The sequence below is a fragment of the Mobula hypostoma genome, chromosome 4, assembly GCF_963921235.1.
Source record: "Mobula hypostoma chromosome 4, sMobHyp1.1, whole genome shotgun sequence".
In the NCBI taxonomy this organism is placed as follows: Eukaryota; Metazoa; Chordata; class Chondrichthyes; order Myliobatiformes; family Myliobatidae; genus Mobula; species Mobula hypostoma.
This window is the reverse complement of record NC_086100.1, coordinates 73,712,715-73,733,639: the sequence shown is the minus strand read 5'-3', so window position 1 is coordinate 73,733,639 and position 20,925 is coordinate 73,712,715. Positions and strand designations below refer to the sequence as shown.

The 20,925-nt window shown below is 39.6% G+C and overlaps 1 protein-coding gene across 1 annotated transcript; it reads left to right on the top strand.

Moving 5' to 3' along the window:
* The first annotated feature begins 433 nt into the window (after positions 1–433).
* cops9 (COP9 signalosome subunit 9) lies at positions 434–19,577 on the top strand. The gene is made up of 3 exons (XM_063044935.1): positions 434–567; positions 2,139–2,211; positions 19,345–19,577. Exons 1-3 carry the CDS (start codon positions 505–507, stop codon positions 19,380–19,382), a joined length of 174 nt encoding a protein of 57 aa, XP_062901005.1. The 5' UTR covers positions 434–504; the 3' UTR covers positions 19,383–19,577.
* The last annotated feature ends 1,348 nt before the right edge of the window (positions 19,578–20,925 follow it).

The window sequence follows — 20,925 nt, the reverse complement described above, 5'->3', positions numbered from 1 at the left end:
TATGTCTGTGTAAACACAGTGACTGTGGCTGGAGATCAGGGTTGGCACTTACCTTAATCCAGTAAGTTCTAAGTTGTGCTATTGAGAGTCAGCAAATAAACAAATCGGAAAGTGCCTATATTTTGAAGGTTATGTTGTCTTTCTGACTTTAAATGTATATTTATTTACCTTAGTAACAACCTTCAGGTACGCTCATTGATTGAAGATTCGACATAACTCCCAATTCTCTCCCGCTCACAAGACAACTTTGCACCAATAAGGCAAATTTGTTGCCTTCAAAATGCAAAATAAAATTTTTTATATTGTAAACACGAATAGGTTCGAGAACCTTTACAGTAAAATAGCCCCTACAATTTCTGCCTCAGCCCCCAGAAAAGGTGATAATTTGGGAAAGCAGATCCTTTATCCGCGGCGCTGGTTTCCAGCGACAGAGAAACGGCGGTGCACCGGAAGTTCCGGTTTTGAGTCCGGGCTTTTGGTCCGTTACAGGGAATTGTAGTGAGAATGAAACCGGCGGTGGATGAGATGTTTCCGGAAGGTGCTGGGCCATATGTAGACCTGGATGAGGTGAGAGGCGAAAGGGAGAAGGGAAGGATTCAGTGCCGGCCCGGCTTTGTTGGGGGGGGGGGAGAGGAGGGGAAGGATTGTTCAGGGAAACTCGACATAGATTTGGATGAGGCTTAGTGTCGGGAGGAGGACAGGGGAAGGTTGGTGCGAAGAAGAGGAGTTGTCACAGGCTCAGGCCATATGGTGCCGAAACATGAGAGCCCCAGGCTGAATTTACAGAGACTGTAGGAGACGTGATAGTCTCCCTTTGACATAATGATTTCCCTACCCTATTCTATCATTCCCTGCATCCTCCATCCTATTCCTTGTATCTGATTATTAATCTTTCCATCCTTCTGCTCAGACGCGGAACTACACTCCAGTGTGTTTTCTTATTTCCCTTTACCCACTTGCTGTCCCCATGGCAATGCAATTGATGAGCTTGAATTGGTTTCTTTGCGTGGATAACATCTTCGTAATAGCATTGAGCAGAAAACAATAATTATTATGTACTTTAACCAACATTGCAAAGAACAAACACAACTTATTCTCTTAACATTAGTGAGTCTAATTCGGAACTCCTATATAGTTTCTCATTTAAATTAAACAAAACTGTACATAAACTTTATATTCTCCTTACGTTGAATTTTAACGTGCCTCCAAAACTTTGGTGACCACTTTCTTAACTTTGTTATTCCCATTCCAGCATTCTCTACAGTATATCCTGAATTCCTTTTAATGTAAGCTGCAATACATTCAGATCTATGCTACCAGTATAAAATTAATTCCCAATAACATCCATTATTTCCTAAATCCTGGCACATCAATTTAGAATCCATTTTCATCTACAAATCTCTCTTGGCCTTGTCTTTGTCTGTTGATGACTTGTTCCAGCATAAGAAGTGCTCTCTTTTCTCAATCTTTTCTTGAAAGCTCCCTAAGCCCATTCACAGTGTTCTCTCTCCTTTAAAAAAACAACTCCTTAACTTTAGCACCTTTACCTCACCTTGTGCCGCTTTATTCTGTTCTCTATTTGCACCAGCCCCAGCACCAGGTAACTGTGTGCGGTGAGTAAAGGGTGAATGAGAATGTTTCTCCTTTTAGTTATCTGCATTACTCAATACCCAGTTACAGAGACTTGGCTACAACTAGAAGCTACTGGACATTTAAGTCTAGTTTTGTTATTCATGATGTGCATTATCTCCTTTTTTTATTTTCTCCATTGCTATTGTACATTCACCTTTTTTATTCTAGTAGACTTGTTTGAATTGCAATAAATTCTTACAAGTGTACTTTTATATGAATCCACATACCAGTGCATTGTTCAAGTAAATATTCTTGATATGAGAATTATTCAGTGAATATCAGCAGTTTGCTCACAAGCCCAACGTGATTCACCAGTTCGTTCCCATGTAGGCATACTTTCAGCAGGGATCTGGAACGCAATTTTTTTTCCCACTAATTTAAACCTTCCCAGTTGTTGCCCTAATTTAGATTAAATAACAGAACACAAACTCAGTTTTGAGTTTGGCAGAGAAATTAAATCAAAGAGTTTAGTTCTGTAAAGTCCAAACATTATGTTAACTTTTCAGGCAGGGGGAAGTTCGGGACTTCTGATGGACCTTGCAGCTAATGAAAAAGCAGTTCATGCAGATTTCTTTAATGGTGAGTGATTTATCAATATTGTTTTGTTTTTTGCACAGTCTTTTTGTTTATTGAGAATGTATTGTGGCCAATTGAGTATTCTGCTTTAAATATGATTTTCAACTTTGCCCATTTTTCTTTCCGTTTTATTCACATATTTTTGTTGCTTCTTTGGCCCATATTGTTCAGAATTCACAAGATGTAGTGCCTAGTTTTTTTTTAAGCTGTACTGGTGTGTGATCTCTGTTTCACATTTTATTGTAATGTTCTGGAGACTCTCTCTCACGCCTTGCACTAAATGATCTTCACTTGCAAAGCTTAAGTGGCTTGTGTTTGACTGAGAAGAGTGGAAAGATGAACGTAATCACTTCAAGGAATGCAGCAGAATAATTGCTGATGCTCTTGCCTGCAATTTTGGATTACTTGCTCTTCATATAAGTGTAGCTGCAATACCTCGTAGTATACAGTATAACCAGCCATGTTCAAAGAAATGTTGCAGCAAAAGTTACAGTAGGAAATTAATAAAAGTGGACAACAAATTCAAAAGAGACAGAGATTAACATTTATGGATTCTGAAAGTCTTCCCATTTGTTTTCATATTTTTTGTTTGGCTTCTCTGGCTTTCTAGTGAAATTTCATCTTGTTTTATCCCAGTGGAAGAAACATTAATGATGCAGTTCTAAGTCATTTAACTTGAAATATTGCTCACTGCAACAGGGAAAATGGCACTGGCTGAAATAGATTATTTATGCACAATCCAGGCATCAAAATGTTGACAGTCTCAATTTTAGTAGTCATTGTAATTTTCAACCATATCTTTGGAAATTTGCAAGTTAATTGAATTTTTCTATTAAATCTGTATTTCAAACACTTGGTATTTGTAACATACATAATAAATAGCTAGGACGTATTATAGAGTCATAGACTACCACAGCACAGAAACAGGCCCTTTGACCCATCTGGTCCATGCTGCCTGATCTTTTGCCAATCTACCTGCACCTGTACCATATCCAAACCATTCTCACCTGTGTACTTATCCAAACCCCTCTTGAAATACAGAACAAAGTTTTGATTTCTTAGCCACATTGTTGCTCTCAGGTTTCAATTGAATGTCTAACCTTCCTTGCACTATTTTTCATTTGCTATCATGTGGATTCTGAGTAAGACTTTTAACCAAAATTTCCCACTTCAGCTATTCAGTTTAGCATGTTAAAACATTGCGGATTTTTACACTGGTGTCTGTGGTTAGTTTTAAACTGAGTTAAGACCTGAACCACTATTTGATGTAGGACTCTTGAGACGGTTGTATGAGAAATGGGTCAGAATTTGCTGCAATAATGAACCAATAGCACTGTTTGGTGACCTTGAGAAGCTGACTCAAAGATCTAATGACTTGTGTTGAGAACTGTATCTGTATTGGGTATCATTTCTTGTGGGTATTTTTTTCGTTCTGCAACCTCTCCAATTATCTTCTGGTGGATTCACTGTTGAGGGTCAAGGGAGCTTTCTTCATAGCTAAGCTTTTATATCTAACATAGCAGGTGAAACTTCTAGACATTAAAGGGTAGTTTTTGAGTAAGATAAACTTCCAACCAATATTCTTTGGTCTTGTTGTAAACGGGAGCCGGTCTTCAGTTCTTAATGTAAGCGGCAAGCAATAATCAGTCTGAAATTAAAAGGACAGCTTTGAAAACAAGAACTGTCTATAGAACACAAGATGCTTAGTCAGAGCACCTGGGCTGACTTCTCAGAAGTTGCACTGTAAGATAATGGGGCTCGTTTCAAACCAGACAATGTGTTAAATTACTTAGTTCAAGGAAGCTTGCAGACCAGATTTATACTACCACATAGCACATCAAATAGCTGATCTGTTAGTAGTTGGAGTGTGTATATGTTCAGAGAGTCAGCTTCAAAACATTAATTGTGGGTACCTGGAAACTGTACCTCCAGAAACTTTTAGAGTATTTGTGTTTGAAGGTATCTGAAAAAATATCATATGCATGTGAAGTCCCCAAAGTGGCAAAAAAACCCAGAAGAATGTAGAGAGCAGTCAGGCTTATTGGGAATGGTCCAGGAACAGTAAGAAGGATGACAGAAACAGGGTGAAGTAGAATCCATTCCTTTGCCTTTGAATTCTGCAACAGATAGTTCATTTGTGTTGGCGCATGGCCAACTGGTTAAGGCGTTCATCTAGTGATCTGAAGGTTGCTAGTTTGAACCTTGGCTGAGGCAGCGTGTTGTGTCCTTGAGCAAGGCACTTAACCACATATTGCTCTGCGACGACACCGGTGTCAAGCTGTATGGGCAAAATCGGTGGTGTGGAGAGGGGAGACTTGCAGCATGGACAACTGCCGGTCTTCCATACAATCTTGCCCAGGCCTGCACCCTGGAAACCTTCCAAGGCGCAAATCCATGGTCTCTCGAGACTAACAGATGCCTATATATAAATTCATTTGTCTACATCATTGGTATGTTTTTTAGCTTATAGAAATTGCATCTGTTTTGGAAATCATTTGTTTTGGAAACTATTTGTAACTTGGAAATCTTCTATAAGATATGCCCTGTGAGTTTTAAATGTGTTTTAAGAATTTTTTGTGGATTTAACCATCATATTCATCATTATTTGGCATGTTGTATGACTTGGGTGATCATGGTCTTCCATCTGTACCATGATTGTTCTTGGCAAAATGGCTTGCCATTGCATTCTTTTGCACAGTGTCTCTACAAGACGGGTGACCCCAATAATTATTAATACTCTTCAGAGACTGTCTTCGACCTGGCATCAAAGCATGCATAACCAAACAAAATATGCACCAGCTGCTCATACCACCACCATTATCTTCTCTTATGACTTCATGGGATCCTGATCGGAGGTTGGGAGTGGTGGGTGGGTGCAAACAGAAGCTACATCTTGCTCAAGGTTGACCTGCAGACGTATGGAGTGTAGAAGTGTCTTACACCTCCTTTGGTAGAGACATATGTCCACCCCGCCAGCCAGGATTTAAACATGTATCACTAAAAGTAAATGAACTGTCTTTAAACTACTTTGCTACCTAGAAGTAGCTCCTGCTTGGTAGGGAGAGGAGAGCCCACTGCTTAAATAGTGGATTTGGCAGTTAAACTCGCCATTGAGAATAAACAGGGAAGTGAAATAGTCCTTGAAGAGTAGGTTACAATATAACTTTTTAGTGAGGGTACCCATTGCAATCTATATCGCATAGGGATTAAGATCTTTGAGTTTAGAACATTGCGGTTAGCAAACCCAAAACCGTCACTGCTGCTTTCCACAGGATGGAAAGTAGAGCACTAAAGTTTCAAACTAAGTAATAGAACATTTACTGTGCTATTTGTGTGCTGCTTTACCAAAAGTATCCCACTGATGTACTTGTTAGCTGGGTTAAGCAAATAATGATGTATTTAAAACTAATATAAAGAAGCATGGTCAACTTAAAAAAAAATGAACTTTTTAAACATTTGGAATTCTCATGTCTTTTGTTTTGGTTTCATGGCTGGTCAGTGGAATTTGGCTTTCACCTTGCTTTACTAGAAATGACCCCTTTGAGAAAATAAATTTGCTGGGGAAATATAATAACCAGCGGAACAATTTTTCAGTGCATTCATGACTTGGATGTTTAATTGCAAGTGGTATTGTTCACAACTAGAGGGCAGATGCTGCTTTTTGAACTGCTACGTTCAGGGAAATATTTGTGCATTACTTTTGTTACGAAAGTAATTTAAGTTACAGAAGTTTAAAATTGATTTTCAATTGTATTTTTAAAATGTAAATATTTATTGAAATTGTCAGGTTTCTTATAACTTCAGATCCAGTACTTATAGCAAAAAAACAAAATGCAGGAGGAACTCAACAAGTCATGCAAGATCCATGGTGGGAAACGGATAGTCAACATTTCAGGTCGAGTTCCTTTATCCAGATGCCCACTACACTCCACACATGCCTCCTTACCCTCTGAGTTAGTCAAGGATTTTTGCTCCAGATTCTATCATAAGCATTCTCTTGTGATCTAATACCGATATCCTGAAATCCAAAGCTAGGTATGATAGCTACTTTGTACATAGTGAAGCATGGAGTCAGGCTATAACTACTCAGCTCTGACTGTGGCCAGGTTTCAAACTAATAAGACCATAAGACAACAGAGCAGAATTAGGATATTTGGCCCATCAAGTCTGCTGCTCCGTTCAATCATGGCTGAATCCTTTTTTTACCTCCTCAGCCCCGCTCCCCGGCCTTCTCCCGGTAACTTTTGGTGCCTTGTCAATCAAGAACCTATCAATCTCTGCCCTAAAAACACCCAATAACCTGCCTTCTTCAGCTGCCCATGGTAACAAATTCCACAAATTCTCTACCTTCTGGCTAAAGGAATTTTCGTATCTCTGTTTTAAATGGGTTCCACCCTATCCTGAGGCTGTGCCCTCTTGTCCTGGACTCCCCCACCATAGGAAACATCCTTTCCACATTTACTTTGTCTAGGCCTTTCAGTATTCGAAAGGTTTCAATGAGATCCTCCCTCATCCTTCTAAATTCCAGCTAGTACAGACATAGAGCCATCAAAAGTTCCTTGTACAATAACTCTTTCAATTCCGGAATCATCCTTGTGAACTTCCTGTGAACCCTCTCTAATGCCAGCAAATCTTTTCTTTCATATGGAGCCCAAAACTGTTCACAATACTCAAGGTGAAGCCTCACCAGTGCCTTATAAAGCCTCAGCGTCACATCCCTGTTCTTTATTCTGGACTTCTTGAAATCAATGCTAACATTGCATTCGCCTTCCTTACCACTGACTCAACCTTCAAGTTAACCTTTAGGATGTTCTGTACAAGGACTCCCAAGTCCCTTTGCATCTCAGCTTTTTGGATTTTCTCCCTGTTTAGAAAATAGCACATTTATTTCTACTACTAATGTATATGACCATGCATTTTCCAGCAACGTATTTCATTTGCCATTTTCTTGCCCATTTTCCTAATCTGTCCAAGACTTTTTGCAGCCTACCTGTTTCCTCGACATTACCTGTACCTCCATCGATCTTCGTATCATCTGCAAACTTGGCAACAAAGCCATCTATTCCATCATCTAAATCATTGATATACAGCATAAAAAGAAGTGGCCCCAACACTGACGCCTTTGGAGCACCATTAGTCACTGACAGCTAACCAGAAAAAGCACTTTTTATTCCCACTCACTGCCTCCTGCCAATCAGCCAGTGCTCTAACCATGCCAGAAGTTTTCCTGTAATATCATGGCTTTTAACTTGGTAAGCAGCCTCATTGTGTGGCACCTTGTCAAAGGCCTGAAAGTCCAAATATACGATATTCACTGCATCTCCTCAAAGAATTCCAACAGCTTCGTCAGCCAAGATGTTCCCTTAAGGAAACCATGCTGACTTTGTCCTGTCTTGTCCTGTGTCACCAAGTATTTCATAACCTCATCTTTAACAATTGTCTCCAACATCTTCCCAACCACTGAGGTCAGGCTAACTGGGCTGTAATTTCCTTTCTGCTGCCTTCCTCCTTTCTTAAAGAATGGAGTAACATTTGCAATTTTCCAGTTCTCTGGCACCATGCCAAAGTCCAGTGGTTTTTGAAAGATCCATTACTTTTGCGTCCAATCTCTACCACTACCTCTTTTAGAACCCTTGGGTGCAGTTCATCTGGTCCAGGTGGCTTGTGTACACCTAAGGTTTTTCAGCTTTTTGAGCACCTCCTCCCCTGTAACAGTAACTACACCCACTTCTCTTTCTTCGCACAATACAATATCAGGCATACTGCTCGTGTCTTCCACAGTGAAGACTGATGCAAAATACTCAGTTTAGTTCATCTGCCATCTCCTTGTCCCCTGTTATTATTTCTTCAGCCTCATTTTTTAGTGGACGTATATCCACACTCATCTCTCTTATATTTGACATACCTGAAGAAGCTTTCACTATCCACTTGATATTGTTTGCCAGCTTGCTTGCATATTTCATCTTTTCCCTCCTGATGATTCTTTCAGTTGCTCTCTGTAGGTTTCTAAAAGCTTCCTGATCATCTATCTTCCTGCTAATTTGTGCTTTGTTACATGTCCTCTCATGGTTTTTACAATAGCTTTGACTTCCCTTGTCAGCCACAGTTGTAATATTTTGTCATTTGAGTATTTCTTTGTCTTTGGAATACGTTTATCCTGCACCACCTTCATTTTCCCCAGAAACTCACGCCGTTACTGCTCTGCTGTCATCCCTGCCAGCATTTCCTTCCAATTTACTTTGGCCAAATCCTCTCTCATACCACTATAATTTCTCTACTCCACTGAAAAAAAGCAACATCAGACTTTACTTTCTCCCTATCAAATTTCGAGTTGAACTCAATCATCTCGTGATCACTGCCTCTTAAGGGGTCTTTTACCCTAAACTCCCTAATTGCCTCGGGTTCATTACATAACTCCCAATTCAGTACAGCTGATCCCGTGGTAGGATCAACACCAAACTGCTCTAAAAAGGCATCTTAGAGGCATTCAATAACTCACTCTCGACAGATCCATTACCAACCTGATTTTCCCCAATTGACCTGCGTGTTAAAATCTCTCGTGAATATTATAACATTGCCCTTTTATATGCCTTTTCTATTTCCCGTTATAATCTGTGGTCCACATCCCAGCTACTGTTGGGAAGCCTGTATGTCACTGCCATCGGGGTCCTGTTGCTCTTGCAGTTTCTTAACTCAACCAGCACGGATTCAACATCTTCCGATCCTATGTCACGTCTTTCTACTGATTTGTTACTATTCTTTACCAGCAGTGCCACACCTCCCTCTGCCTACCTTCCTAACCCTCTGAACATGTAACCTTGGAATTCAGTTTCCAACTACAACCATCCTTCAGCCACGATTCAGTGATGTCCATAACATCATACCTGACAATCTGTAATAGTGCAACAAGATCATCCACCTTGTTCCTTATACTGTGTGCACTGAGATGTAACACTTGCTACCCCTTTTGAAACTGCATCCCTAATGCACTGATACCCTGCTGGCTGTAATTTTGTCCTATCATCTGCTTGCCCTTCCTGACAGTCTGACTGCACACTATCTTTACTTTTTTACCATCTGTCCTATCCCTTCACTCCGGTTCCCACCCCACTGCCAAATACGATGATGCTTCAGTAAGTAATAAAAGTCAAATGCTGGAGATCCGAAATAAAATCAGAAAGTGCTCAAAAATGCACATTAGGTCGGGCAGCATCTTGAATAAATGCCATTGATGTTTCTGATTGTTGTCTGAGAGAAGGTAAAATGTCATTGATCACAGCAGACACCCCCCAGAGATGAAATGAATGAGAATACAGAATCCTCACGCAACATTTTTTAACTTGTACTAGCTATCTTGTAGCCTCTTGAGTTACAGTTTTAACTTTTATTTAACTCTGCCATTCTGTTAGCATTGTTTTATGTGTTCAGTATTTTAATCTGTCTTGAGTCACAGTTGTCTACTATTGATATGCTGAGTTCCCCACTTACATCTTTGATAATTTTTCAAAACTCGTTAGATTCTGGACTAGTTCCTGAGGATTGGAGGGTGGCTAATGTAACTCCACTTTTTAAAAAAGGAGGGAGAGAGAAACCGGGGAATTATAGACCGGTTAGCCTAACGTCGGTGGTGGGGAAACTGCTGGAGTCAGTTATCAAGGATGTGATAGCAGCACATTTGGAAAGCGGTGAAATGATCGGACAAAGTCAGCATGGATTTGTGAAAGGAAAATCATGTCTGACGAATCTCATAGAATTTTTTGAGGATGTAACTAGTAGAGTGGATAGGGGAGAACCAGTGGATGTGGTATATTTGGATTTTCAAAAGGCTTTTGACAAGGTCCCACACAGGAGATTAGTGTGCAAACTTAAAGCACACGGTATTGGGGATAAGGTATTGGTGTGGGTAGAGAATTGGTTAGCAGACAGGAAGCAAAGAGTGGGAATAAACGGGACCTTTTCAGAATGACAGGTGGTGACTAGTGGGGTACCGCAAGGCTCAGTGCTGGGACCCCAGTTGTTTACAATATATATTAATGACTTGGATGAGGGAATTAAATGCAGCATCTCCAAGTTTGCGGATGACACGAAGCTGGGTGGCAGTGTTAGCTGTGAGGAGGATGCTAAGAGGATGCAGGGTGACTTGGATAGGTTGGGTGAGTGGGCAAATTCATGGCAGATGCAATTTAATGTGGATAAATGTGAAGTTATCCACTTTGCTGGCAAAAATAGGAAAACAGATTATTATCTGAATGGTGGCCGATTAGGAAAAGGGGAGGTGCAACGAGACCTGGGTGTCATTATACACCAGTCATTGAAAGTGGGCATGCAGGTACAGCAGGCGGTGAAAAAGGCGAATGGTATGCTGGCATTTATAGCGAGAGGATTCGAGTACAGGAGCAGGGGGGTACTACTGCAGTTGTACAAGGCCTTGGTGAGACCACACCTGGAGTATTGTGTGCAGTTTTGGTCCCCTAATCTGAGGAAAGACATCCTTGCCATAGAGGGAGTACAAAGAAGGTTCACCAGATTGATTCCTGGGATGGCAGGACTTTCATATGAAGAAAGACTGGATGAACTGGGCTTGTACTCGTTGGAATTTAGAAGATTGAGGGGGGATCTGATTGAAACGTATAAGATCCTAAAGAGATTGGACAGGCTGGATGCAGGAAGATTGTTCCCGATGTTGGGGAGGTCCAGAACGAGGGGCCACAGTTTGAGGATAGAGGGGAAGCCTTTTAGGACCGAGATTAGGAAAAACTTCTTCACACAGAGAGTGGTGAATCTGTGGAATTCTCTGCCACAGGAAACAGTTGAGGCCAGTTCATTGGCTATATTTAAGAGGGAGTTAGATATGGCCCTTGTGGCTACAGGGGTCAGGGGGTATGGAGGGAAGGCTGGGGCGGGGTTCTGAGTTAGATGATCAGCCATGATCATAATAAATGGCGGTGCAGGCTCGAAGAGCCGAATGGCCTACTCCTGCACCTATTTTCTATGTTTCTATCTTATCTTTTTGAAGATATGCACCTACTGCTCTGGGTATTTAAAAACAATACTTGCCTCATAAATCTCTCTTAAATTTCCCACTCTCACCTTAAAGCTATGCCTTCTAGTATTTGATATTTGCATCCTGGGATAAAGACCCTACTGTCTACCTTGTCTATACTTAACATTTATAAACTTTTGTGTTTTAGTTTTTCATTTGTTTTGGGTCACGGTTGTGTACAGTGAATATGGTAATTTTGGGGAAACACCATTCCCCTTTCCACTTTATTTCTGCAAGCTCACTTGAAGTAGAGCCTATACATGCAGCATTTAGAAATTTTTAAATTGAGGAAGGAACTGTACATGCCATGTTTTAGCCACTAGAAGTATCCTTTCCATGATATAAAGTGTGTTTAGAGGGAACGTTGTCAGCAGAGGCTTGAACCTCCTTTGTGTTTCTTCCAGACCAATTAGATTAGAACATGGAATAGTGCAGCATGGGAACCTGCCTTTCAGCCCACAGTCATGATGCCAGTTTAAATGAATCCCATCTCCCTGCACAATGTCTTTATCCCACCATTCCCTGCCTGTTCATATGCCTGTCATAAGTGTTTCTTAAACATAGCTATCATATCTGCTTTCAAAACTTCCCCGATACCACATTTTCATGTACCTGTCACTCTGTATAAAAACAAATGTTTCATAAGTGTCAGTTAAATTTTCCCCTCTCACCTGAAAGCTATGCCTTCTTGTATTTGATATTTTCACATTGGGAGATAAAGACTGGCTGTCTACCTTACCTAAGCTTTTTGTAAGGTTATAAACTTCAGCCAGGTCTCCTGAGTCTTAGCTGCTCCAGAGAAAACAACACAAATTTCTCCAGCCTCTTCTTTTAGCTAGTACTCTAATGCAGGCAACATCCTGGTGAGTCACCTCTGCACCCTGTGCAAAGCCTCCACATCCTTCCTGTAAGGCAGTGACCCGAACTGCACACAGTACTGCAAATGTCGCTAGACCAAAGTTTTATACAGCTGTAACATGACTTCTCAATTGTTATACTCAACACCCCGACTAAGCGAAAGCAAATGTGCCATTTGCTACCCTTATACCACCCTATCTGTTTGTGTTGCCACTTTATGGACTTGTACCCCAAGATCCTTCTGTACATGAATGCTCCTTGAGCTTCTGCCCTTAACTGGATACTTTCTCTTATGTTTGACCTGCAAGACTGCATCACCTTGTATTTGTTTGGATTGAAGTCCATATGCCATTTTTTTGTGCACATTTCTAACTGTTCAATCCTTTGACAACCTTTTTCGTTATTCATAACTTTACCAGATTTGTGTTATCACAAGCTTCGTTAATTTGCCCACCTATATAAATCATTACCATAAGTAACAGAGGTTTTGGCACCAGTCTCTGTGGAACATCTCTAGTCAGTGACCTCCAGTTAAAATAACACCCCTCCATTGCTACCCTCTTCCTTCTGTGGCAAAACCAGTTTTGAATCGACTATGCCGTTCCCATGGACCCCATCTGTCTAATATTAGTTGGATTGGGAATTTGGATACTGTTTAGAGGGATGACCAATTAGGGGAAAGCCATAGTGACCGGGTCTCGGGCACTGAGTCTGGCTCTGTGGCTTAGAAGGGAAGGGAGGGAAGAAGAGGAGCGCAGTATTGATAGGTGAATCCATTGTTAGAGGACCAGGATAGTAGATTCAATTGACCTGAAAGAGATACCGGATAGTACATTGTCTCCCATTGCCAGGGCCAGGGATGTCCTGGATCGGGTCATCAAAGCGGGAGGGTGAACAGCTGAAAGTCATGTTACATATTAGCACCAAGGTTTTGAAGAGAGAATATAGGGAGTTAGGTAGGATGCTGAAAAGGAGGTACTAATCTCTGGATTGCTGCCTTTGCCATGTGCCAGTGAGGGTAAGAATAGGATGATTTGTCAGATGAATCTGTGGCCGAGGAATTGGTTTAGGGGGCAGGGTTTCAGATTTTTGGATCACGGGTTTCTTTTGGCGAAGGTATGACCTGTTCAACAAGGATGTGTTACACCTGAACTGGGGGTGGGGGTGTGAATGTCATTGCAGGCAGCTTTGCTGAGCAGTTGGTTAAAACTAATCTGGTAGGGAGATGGGAACTGGAGTGATAGGCTGTGGATGGGACATTTGCAGAATTAGCAGAAGCAGTGTGTCATGAGACTGTGAGGAAGAACAGGCAGATGACAGGGAAAATTTGCAGTCAGTGGGATGAGTTGTCGTGTAACAGGGGAGCAAAATCAAAAAGGGTGATGAATACAGGACTGAAGGTCCTGTATGTATTTTACAGAATAAAGTAGATCTTGTAGCACAGTTAGAGATTAGTAGGTATGATGTGGTTATCACTGAGTCGTGGCTGAAAGATCATAGTTGGGAACTTAATAGCTAAGGATGCACATTGTATCAAAAAGACAGGAAGGTAGGCAGAGGGTTTGGGGTGGCTTTGTTGGTAAAACATGAAATCAAATGCTTAGAAAGAGGTGACGTAGGATCGGAAGAGATAGAATCCTTGTTAGTAGAGCTGAGAGACTGTAAGGGTAAAAAGACCCTGACAGGAGTTACACAGTATACAGGGCTTGAAGCAGTGGCCAGGATGTGGGGCACAAATTACAATGGGAGACAGAAAAAGCATGTGAAAAGGACAATGTTACAATAGTCACGAGGGATTTCAATATGCAGGTAGATTAGGAAAATCAGGTTGATGCTGGATCCCAAGTGAGGGAATTTGTAGAATACCTATGAGATGGCTTTTTAGAGCAGCTTATAGTTCAGTCCACGAGGGAAAAGGCAATTCTGAATTGGGTGTTGCGTAATGAAGCAGACTTGATTGGGAAGCTTAAGGTAAAGGAGTCCTTAGGAAGCAATGTCATACTATGATAGAATTCACCCTAGTGTTTGAGAGGGAGAAGATAAATTCAGATGTATCAATATTCCAGTGGAGTAAAAGGAGAGATATAATGGCAGAACAGAAATGGCTCGAGTTTTGGGGAGCAATTCCGAAGGTGCAGGATAGTTACATCCCATAGAAGTAGTAATATTCTAAAGGGAATATGACATAACTGGCTGACAAGGGAACTCAAGAACAGTATAAAAGCAAAAGATTGGGCATATAAGATAGCAAAATTCAGTGGGAAGTTAGAGGATCAGGAAGCTTTTAAAAACCAACAGAAGGCAACTTAAAAAGCCATTAGGAGAGAAGAGATTAAATTTGAAGGTAAGCTAGCTAATGATATAGAAGAGGATCTAAAAAGTTTTTTTCAGATGTGTAAAGAGTAAAAGAGAGGTGAGAATGGACATTGGACCTCTGGAAAATGACGCTGGAGAAGTAGTAATGGGGTCAAAGAAATGGAATAAGTATTTTGCATCAATTTTCACTGTGGCAGATATAGATGGTGTGCCAGAAGTTCAATTGTGTCAAGGAACAGAAGTGAATGCAGTTGCTATTACTAAGAAGGTACTTGAGAAGTTGAAAGGTCTGAAAGTAGATAAGTCAGCAAGACTAGATGGACTGCACGTGTGGGTTCTGAAAGAGTTATAAGCTGATAAGATTGTGGAGCTATTAGTAGTGATCTTTCAAGAATCACTAGATTCTGGAATGGTTCCAGAGGACTGGAAAATTGCAAATGTCTCTGCTTTCTTTTAGAAGAAAGAGGCAGGAAGGAGATTATAGGCCAGTTAGCTTGACTTAAGTGGTTAGGAAGATGTTTCAGTCCATTATTTAGGAGGTTGTTTCAGAGTACTTGGAGAGACATGATACGATAGGCTGAAGTTAGCATGGGTTCCCTGGGGGGAAATGCTCCCTGACAAATCTGTTGGAATTTTTTTGAGGAAATAGCAGACAGCATAGACAAAGGTAAAAGTCTGTTGATTTTGTTTATTTGGATTTTCAGAAGGCCCTTGCCAAATTGCTACTATGAGGCTGCTAAAGAAGATAAGATCCCATGGTGTTAAAAGGAAAGATACTAGGATGGATAGGATGGCAGGGGGCGCAGGAGTGGGAATAAAGGGGGCCTTTTCTGTTTGGCTGCCACTGACGAGTGGTGTTCTGCAGAGGTTGGTGTTGGGTCTGCTTCATTGTATGTCAGTGATTTTGATGAGGGAATTGATGGCTTTGTGGCCAAGTTTGCGGATGACATGAAGATAGATGGAGGAGCAGGTGAGGAAGCAGGGGGACTGCAGAGGGGCAGACTGATTAGGACAATGGGTAAAGAAATGGCAGACAGAATATAGTGTTGGTAGAAGGAATAAAGGTGTAGAGTAAGGGAAAACAGTCAAAAATCAGAGGTACAAAGAAACTTGGGAGTTGCAAAGGTTAACTCGGAGGTTTACCTGGTAGTAAGGATGGCAAATGCGATGTTAGCATTCTTTTCAAGAGGATTGGAATATAAAAGCAATGATGTAATGCTGAGACTTTATAAGGCATTGGCAAGACTGTACTTGGAGCATTGTGAGCAGTTTTGGGCCTCTTATCTAAGAAAGGATGTGCTGACATTGGAGAAAGTCCACAGCAGCATCACTAGAATTATTCTGAGAATGAAAAGGTTTATGTATGAGGAGCTGCTGATCGCTCTGGTCCTGTAGTTGCTGGAGTTTAGAAGAATGAAGGAGGATCTCATTGAAAGCTATTGAATGCTGAAAGGCTTAGAGGAAGTGGATGTGGAGAGGGTGTTTTCTATAGTGGGGAGTCTGGGACTAAAGGACCCATAGAAGGACGTCCATTTAGAACAGAGATGAATAATTTCTTTATTTGGAGGGTGATGAATATGTGGAATTCATTGACACAGGCAGCTGTGGAGGCCAAGTTAGGGTGTTAGAAAGTTACAGAGAGAATGCGTTTGAGAGGGATAATAAATCAGCTGTGATGAAATGACAGAGCAGACTTGATGGGCCAGGCAGCATAATTCTGCTCCTGTCTTGTGGGCTAATGGATCATCTCATCACAAAGGACCTTGTCGAAAGCTTTATTAAAGTACATATATGTGACATTCACTACTCTACCTACATCAATCATCTTTGTCACCTGCTCTGCACAAAGTCCTGCTGACTATCCCTGGAATAGAGAACATTATCACAGATTAACCATCACTCTGAAACTTAGTTTTATAATTGTGAAATGCATTTGTTTATTTTTGTGTAACTATTTATTTTTATATTAAGTTTGAAGTTAATATCTCATCTTCTACCCTAGGCCACGAATTTATCAATCACCCCTGATGAGTTATTAACTTCAAACTTTCTGCATAATCACTCAGAGTTGAACTGCATGTGCATGTAACGAGAGCTGTATAACTCATCTCCATCTACCTTAGGCCACAAACTTATCAATCACCCCTGCTATGGACACTTTCTGCAGATCCAAGATCCGTATGCTCCATGATCGCAGGACTAAGTGTGTAAATGTAGGAGTGGACTATGTTGAGAAATAAATGTGCTAAGTTTTCTAAAATTGACTCCTTCTACCTTAGGCCACGAACTTATCAATCATCCCTCGTATTTGCATGCCACAATAAAATATTTTCAAGTGTTTAATTGAGTGAGGCGGTGATGGCCAAAGAAATTTCAACAAGATAATTACATGTATCTGAGAGGTTATTAGATGTGGCTGGATATACTTTTAATTTCTTTAGCTTGCATCTGTAAGTAAACTGCTCACATTGAAGTCCTTTTATTTGCATGATATTTTAGAATACTGATTCACTTCAATACCCTTAATGGAATGTATGAATTAGTTTGCACTGGCAGGCTTTGCGGTTTGAAGAGAGGAAGTGGACTTTTATGCATCACCATCCTTCTGGTTATAGAGGTGTCTAATTACCAGTTTAGGTTTATTCAATTCTTTAGAATCTTGCAGACATCAATTTTGATGTGATATTCCTTGTTAGTATTTTTTTTTTTGTTTTTTGAAGCCAGTGGTGCTATGGCACTGCACTGAACTCCACTGGCACCTATGTAGCGAACAGGTGTACATTGGGTTTGCTCTACTTCAGGTTTATACTACCTTTTACACATAGGCTTGCAATACTTTCACACAGCCAATCTGAGGTCTACAGTTGCTAATTTTGGTAAGTATGGGTACATTTGAAATTGGAAAGAAGGATCTGATTATTTTATGCCTTCGCTTGTTGGGCCATGATATAGATACCAAAATTCACAAATAAAAAAAAAATCTCAACAACCATCAAACTTCCCCAAAATTTCTATTTTATAAGCTTGGTATTGAACTGTGACAAAAAGCTGTTTTGAGAACAAGGAGCAGAGATCTACTTCAGATACTTGGAATGGTGTTGTAGAAATTGATGTGACTTAAAAGACCTCAATAGGTTTCAAAGTGCTGATTTTTGAACCAATGAACTTTGACAGGCAATTTTTTAGTGGCCAAAACTGCAAGTTTCTTGCTGTTATCGAAGTGTGTCCATATGTATATTGATGTTCTTCCCAAATAGGATTCTATATTGAAACAACATTTTCAGCCTCTTATTTTCTAACCTGGAATAATCACTGAGTTCTGTAATTTATGGAGAATTACAGAAGGTAAATAAATTTCTATGTGGGATGGCCTTATTTGTGATATTCTTAAACCCACATAAGGTACTGTGTTAAAGCTATTAGGTATTTCCTTAAACAACTTCATTGAAATCTTAGACAGAAGTATAGGATTTTAATCTCTGCTTCCATTTTGACCTCAGTTGGAGTACTGAATTAAATTCGGTTCTTGCTAAAAGTGGCAAAAGTCTTACTAGGGAAGAAAAATTGGGAACACTTTGCACAACTGAATTTTGTCTACTGATAGAGTCATTGCTAAAAAATTGTGGTGAGACAGGAAGCCAAGCCTTGAAGTCACTTGAGTTGCAGATTATATTCATTCCTACAGTTGATTCTGTTTGATTTTTAAAAAAGCCAAATACCTTCACACCATTTCCTGGCTCTCCCACCACCACCATGTTTTTGTCTTGTGGAATTAGTGTGTGCTATCTCAATTAGTTAGTTTGCTTCGTTTGAACCTACAACACAAATATTCTCAATCAACATTTAACATGTACAGTTGTTCAAGGTATTTCTTGGAATGACATTGAGCTGCAAATATAAATACTCTAATGGCCAATTCTAACAAATCAATTGCCACTGCTGGCGACCTAGGGTGGATTGTTATCCTTGTATGATGCGCCCTCCAATTGACCCAATAATAATGTTGACGAACTGTATTAAAGCCTTTATTAGCAATGAACAAAACATACAATCTTGAAACGATGAAATTAAGCAGTCACCAAAAGATATGCCATCCGCTGGAACCCGGAACTGAACTACCCGAAGTAAAGCACAAATACATAACTTATTCCCTTCGAATTTACCACATTTCACCCAAGTGGCTAACTACCACAATAAACACAATAATGCGCAGCACAGAATACAATGCAGATAGAAAACAGATGCTAGACAGGTAATCAAACACATGGTTAAATTGAGGATTTATAACTTACCTTGACAGGTGTTTAAAAAGTGTACATTCTGTAACTGGGGACACGTCAGTGGTGGAGCAATGACATGGGGCTTGTGAAGTGGCCAGAATTTGTTCAGTGAAGTGGTCTTAGAGCATTGGAGGACTCAGTTACAAGAGATAGTAATGATTAGATTTGTTCAGTCTGAAAATAGTGACTACTGGAGATGTGCAGTATGCCATGGTCTACACTAAGGGAAGATTGGTTGATTTTAAATTAAAATGCTTATATGTGTCCTAGCAATGCATAGTTGGTACCTGGATTGAGAAGAGTTTGGTCCTTCATATAAGTAATCCCAAAACATTTCTTGGAGTCCTGAATTCAAATATTACTCCAGATTGGCATTCACACTGTTTTATTTTGATCATATACTCTACGAGTCCTGTTACTCAAGAAAGGAATGTGAGTTCTTTTGGCATCATCAAACATTTTTTTCTTGTACGAATGAGGGAATGTTAGTTTCATGTGGGGAAGTATTCTAAGGAAAATTGTCTATCATTTTCAACAGATGAGTTTTGTGAGTATGTAAAATTAACAGGAAGGAAAAGAAGGTTGTAGAGAAAAACAGTAACTTTTTCTGAATATTAATGTGCCTTCTTTAAACTTTAGATTTTGAAGACCTCTTTGATGACGATGATATTCAGTGATTCATTCTCCTTGCTTCATCCATACTTCAAGCATAGAAGAGGAAAGAAAATGGGCAACAACTTAGCACATTTACATACATCAAAATATCATCAAAATCCTACCAGTGAATTTCATTTTTTGTGTTAAAAATGTAAATTCATTTTATTAAGTTAACAACATTCTGCGTATTTCTGTAAAATAAACTTGAAACTTCTGTAATTTGTGTTTTTTTCCAACAACTAACAAATTTGTAGTTTCACCTGGAGTGAAAATCAGTGTTGATGTTTTCAGATCCTAATCACAGTTCTAATATGATTGAAGGATTGAGTTTTTAAAAACACATGTTAAGGTACACAGTTGAATGAAATAATTTAAGTCTGACTCGGTTCCAGTGATTAAAACTTGTTAATTTTGTACTAAGTTTTGCATTAGTAGAATGTATTTTGTTCAAAAATATGTGATTAGACCTATTCCCAGAGCTGTGAAGAATATGTGTAAACTTAGTGGGGGCTTCCAATTTTTATTCGCAGTTTCACTCTGATGCTGAGTGCACAGCGTTGAATACAAGGTTATCACACCATCTAACTTGCTGTAATGTCAAAAAGATATCTTCTCAAAAATCAGCTGGCGCTGAGTTATTTCATTTTGTTTTCATTTGTGGAAATTGCTCTTTTCTCCAAACCTGCACACTGGGCCTGATTTTTAAAAAAATATATATTGCATGGTATTTAGAGTGGAGAAAGAAGCCACACTCAGCCCATCCTGGAACTTACTTATCTAATTCCTTAAAATACCATTGTGTGGTGTTTACCTCCTTTTCACCTTCAAAATATCATTGTGCTGTTTGTCTCAACCAACAACCTTTGTCTCAACCTTTATGGTAAGTTTCTACCTTCTAATCATATCTGAATGAAGAAATTTCTCCTGAGTTCCTTTTTAGATATCTTACAGCAATCTTGTATTTGTATCCCTAGTAATTTATATTTCCTCATGTGATGAATTTGCTTATAACTGGACCTGGCTGTAAAGACATAATTAAATAAGATTTTTAACATTGGATTTTCTTGAATAAATAATTATGAATGAATTAAATTAATATGTAATTTGGGAATCATAAGTTGAAATGAGAATTACAAATATAAACTTGTAATGCAGAGATATCAGTCACTTGTTTAATACTACTGTTTTGCATTTTAATTTAGATATACTTCAAGCAGTTGAATTTTGCTACTTAGAGCAGTGTATTTCAGTTTTAGCAACTTAGTGAAAATATAGAATTTGGATCGCTGGGCAGTGTGGTGAGGAACACACTAAATTACATTGTGCCATAGACAATCTGTCTTTGAATTTGTTTTTAGTGACTGTTCATGTCATGGAGAATTGACTAATATATTTGAAATAACTTCAAGGTCATTAAGGTCACTGGGCATGCATTGCATGAAATCTGTAAATGAAATTGAATTTGTTATGTATTTTCCCGTACTTTAATTTTGTTTTCACAATAACTGGAATACAAGGAAGGTGTTTTAGAGGAGGTTTATTAGCAAAGCAAAGGTAAAGCCA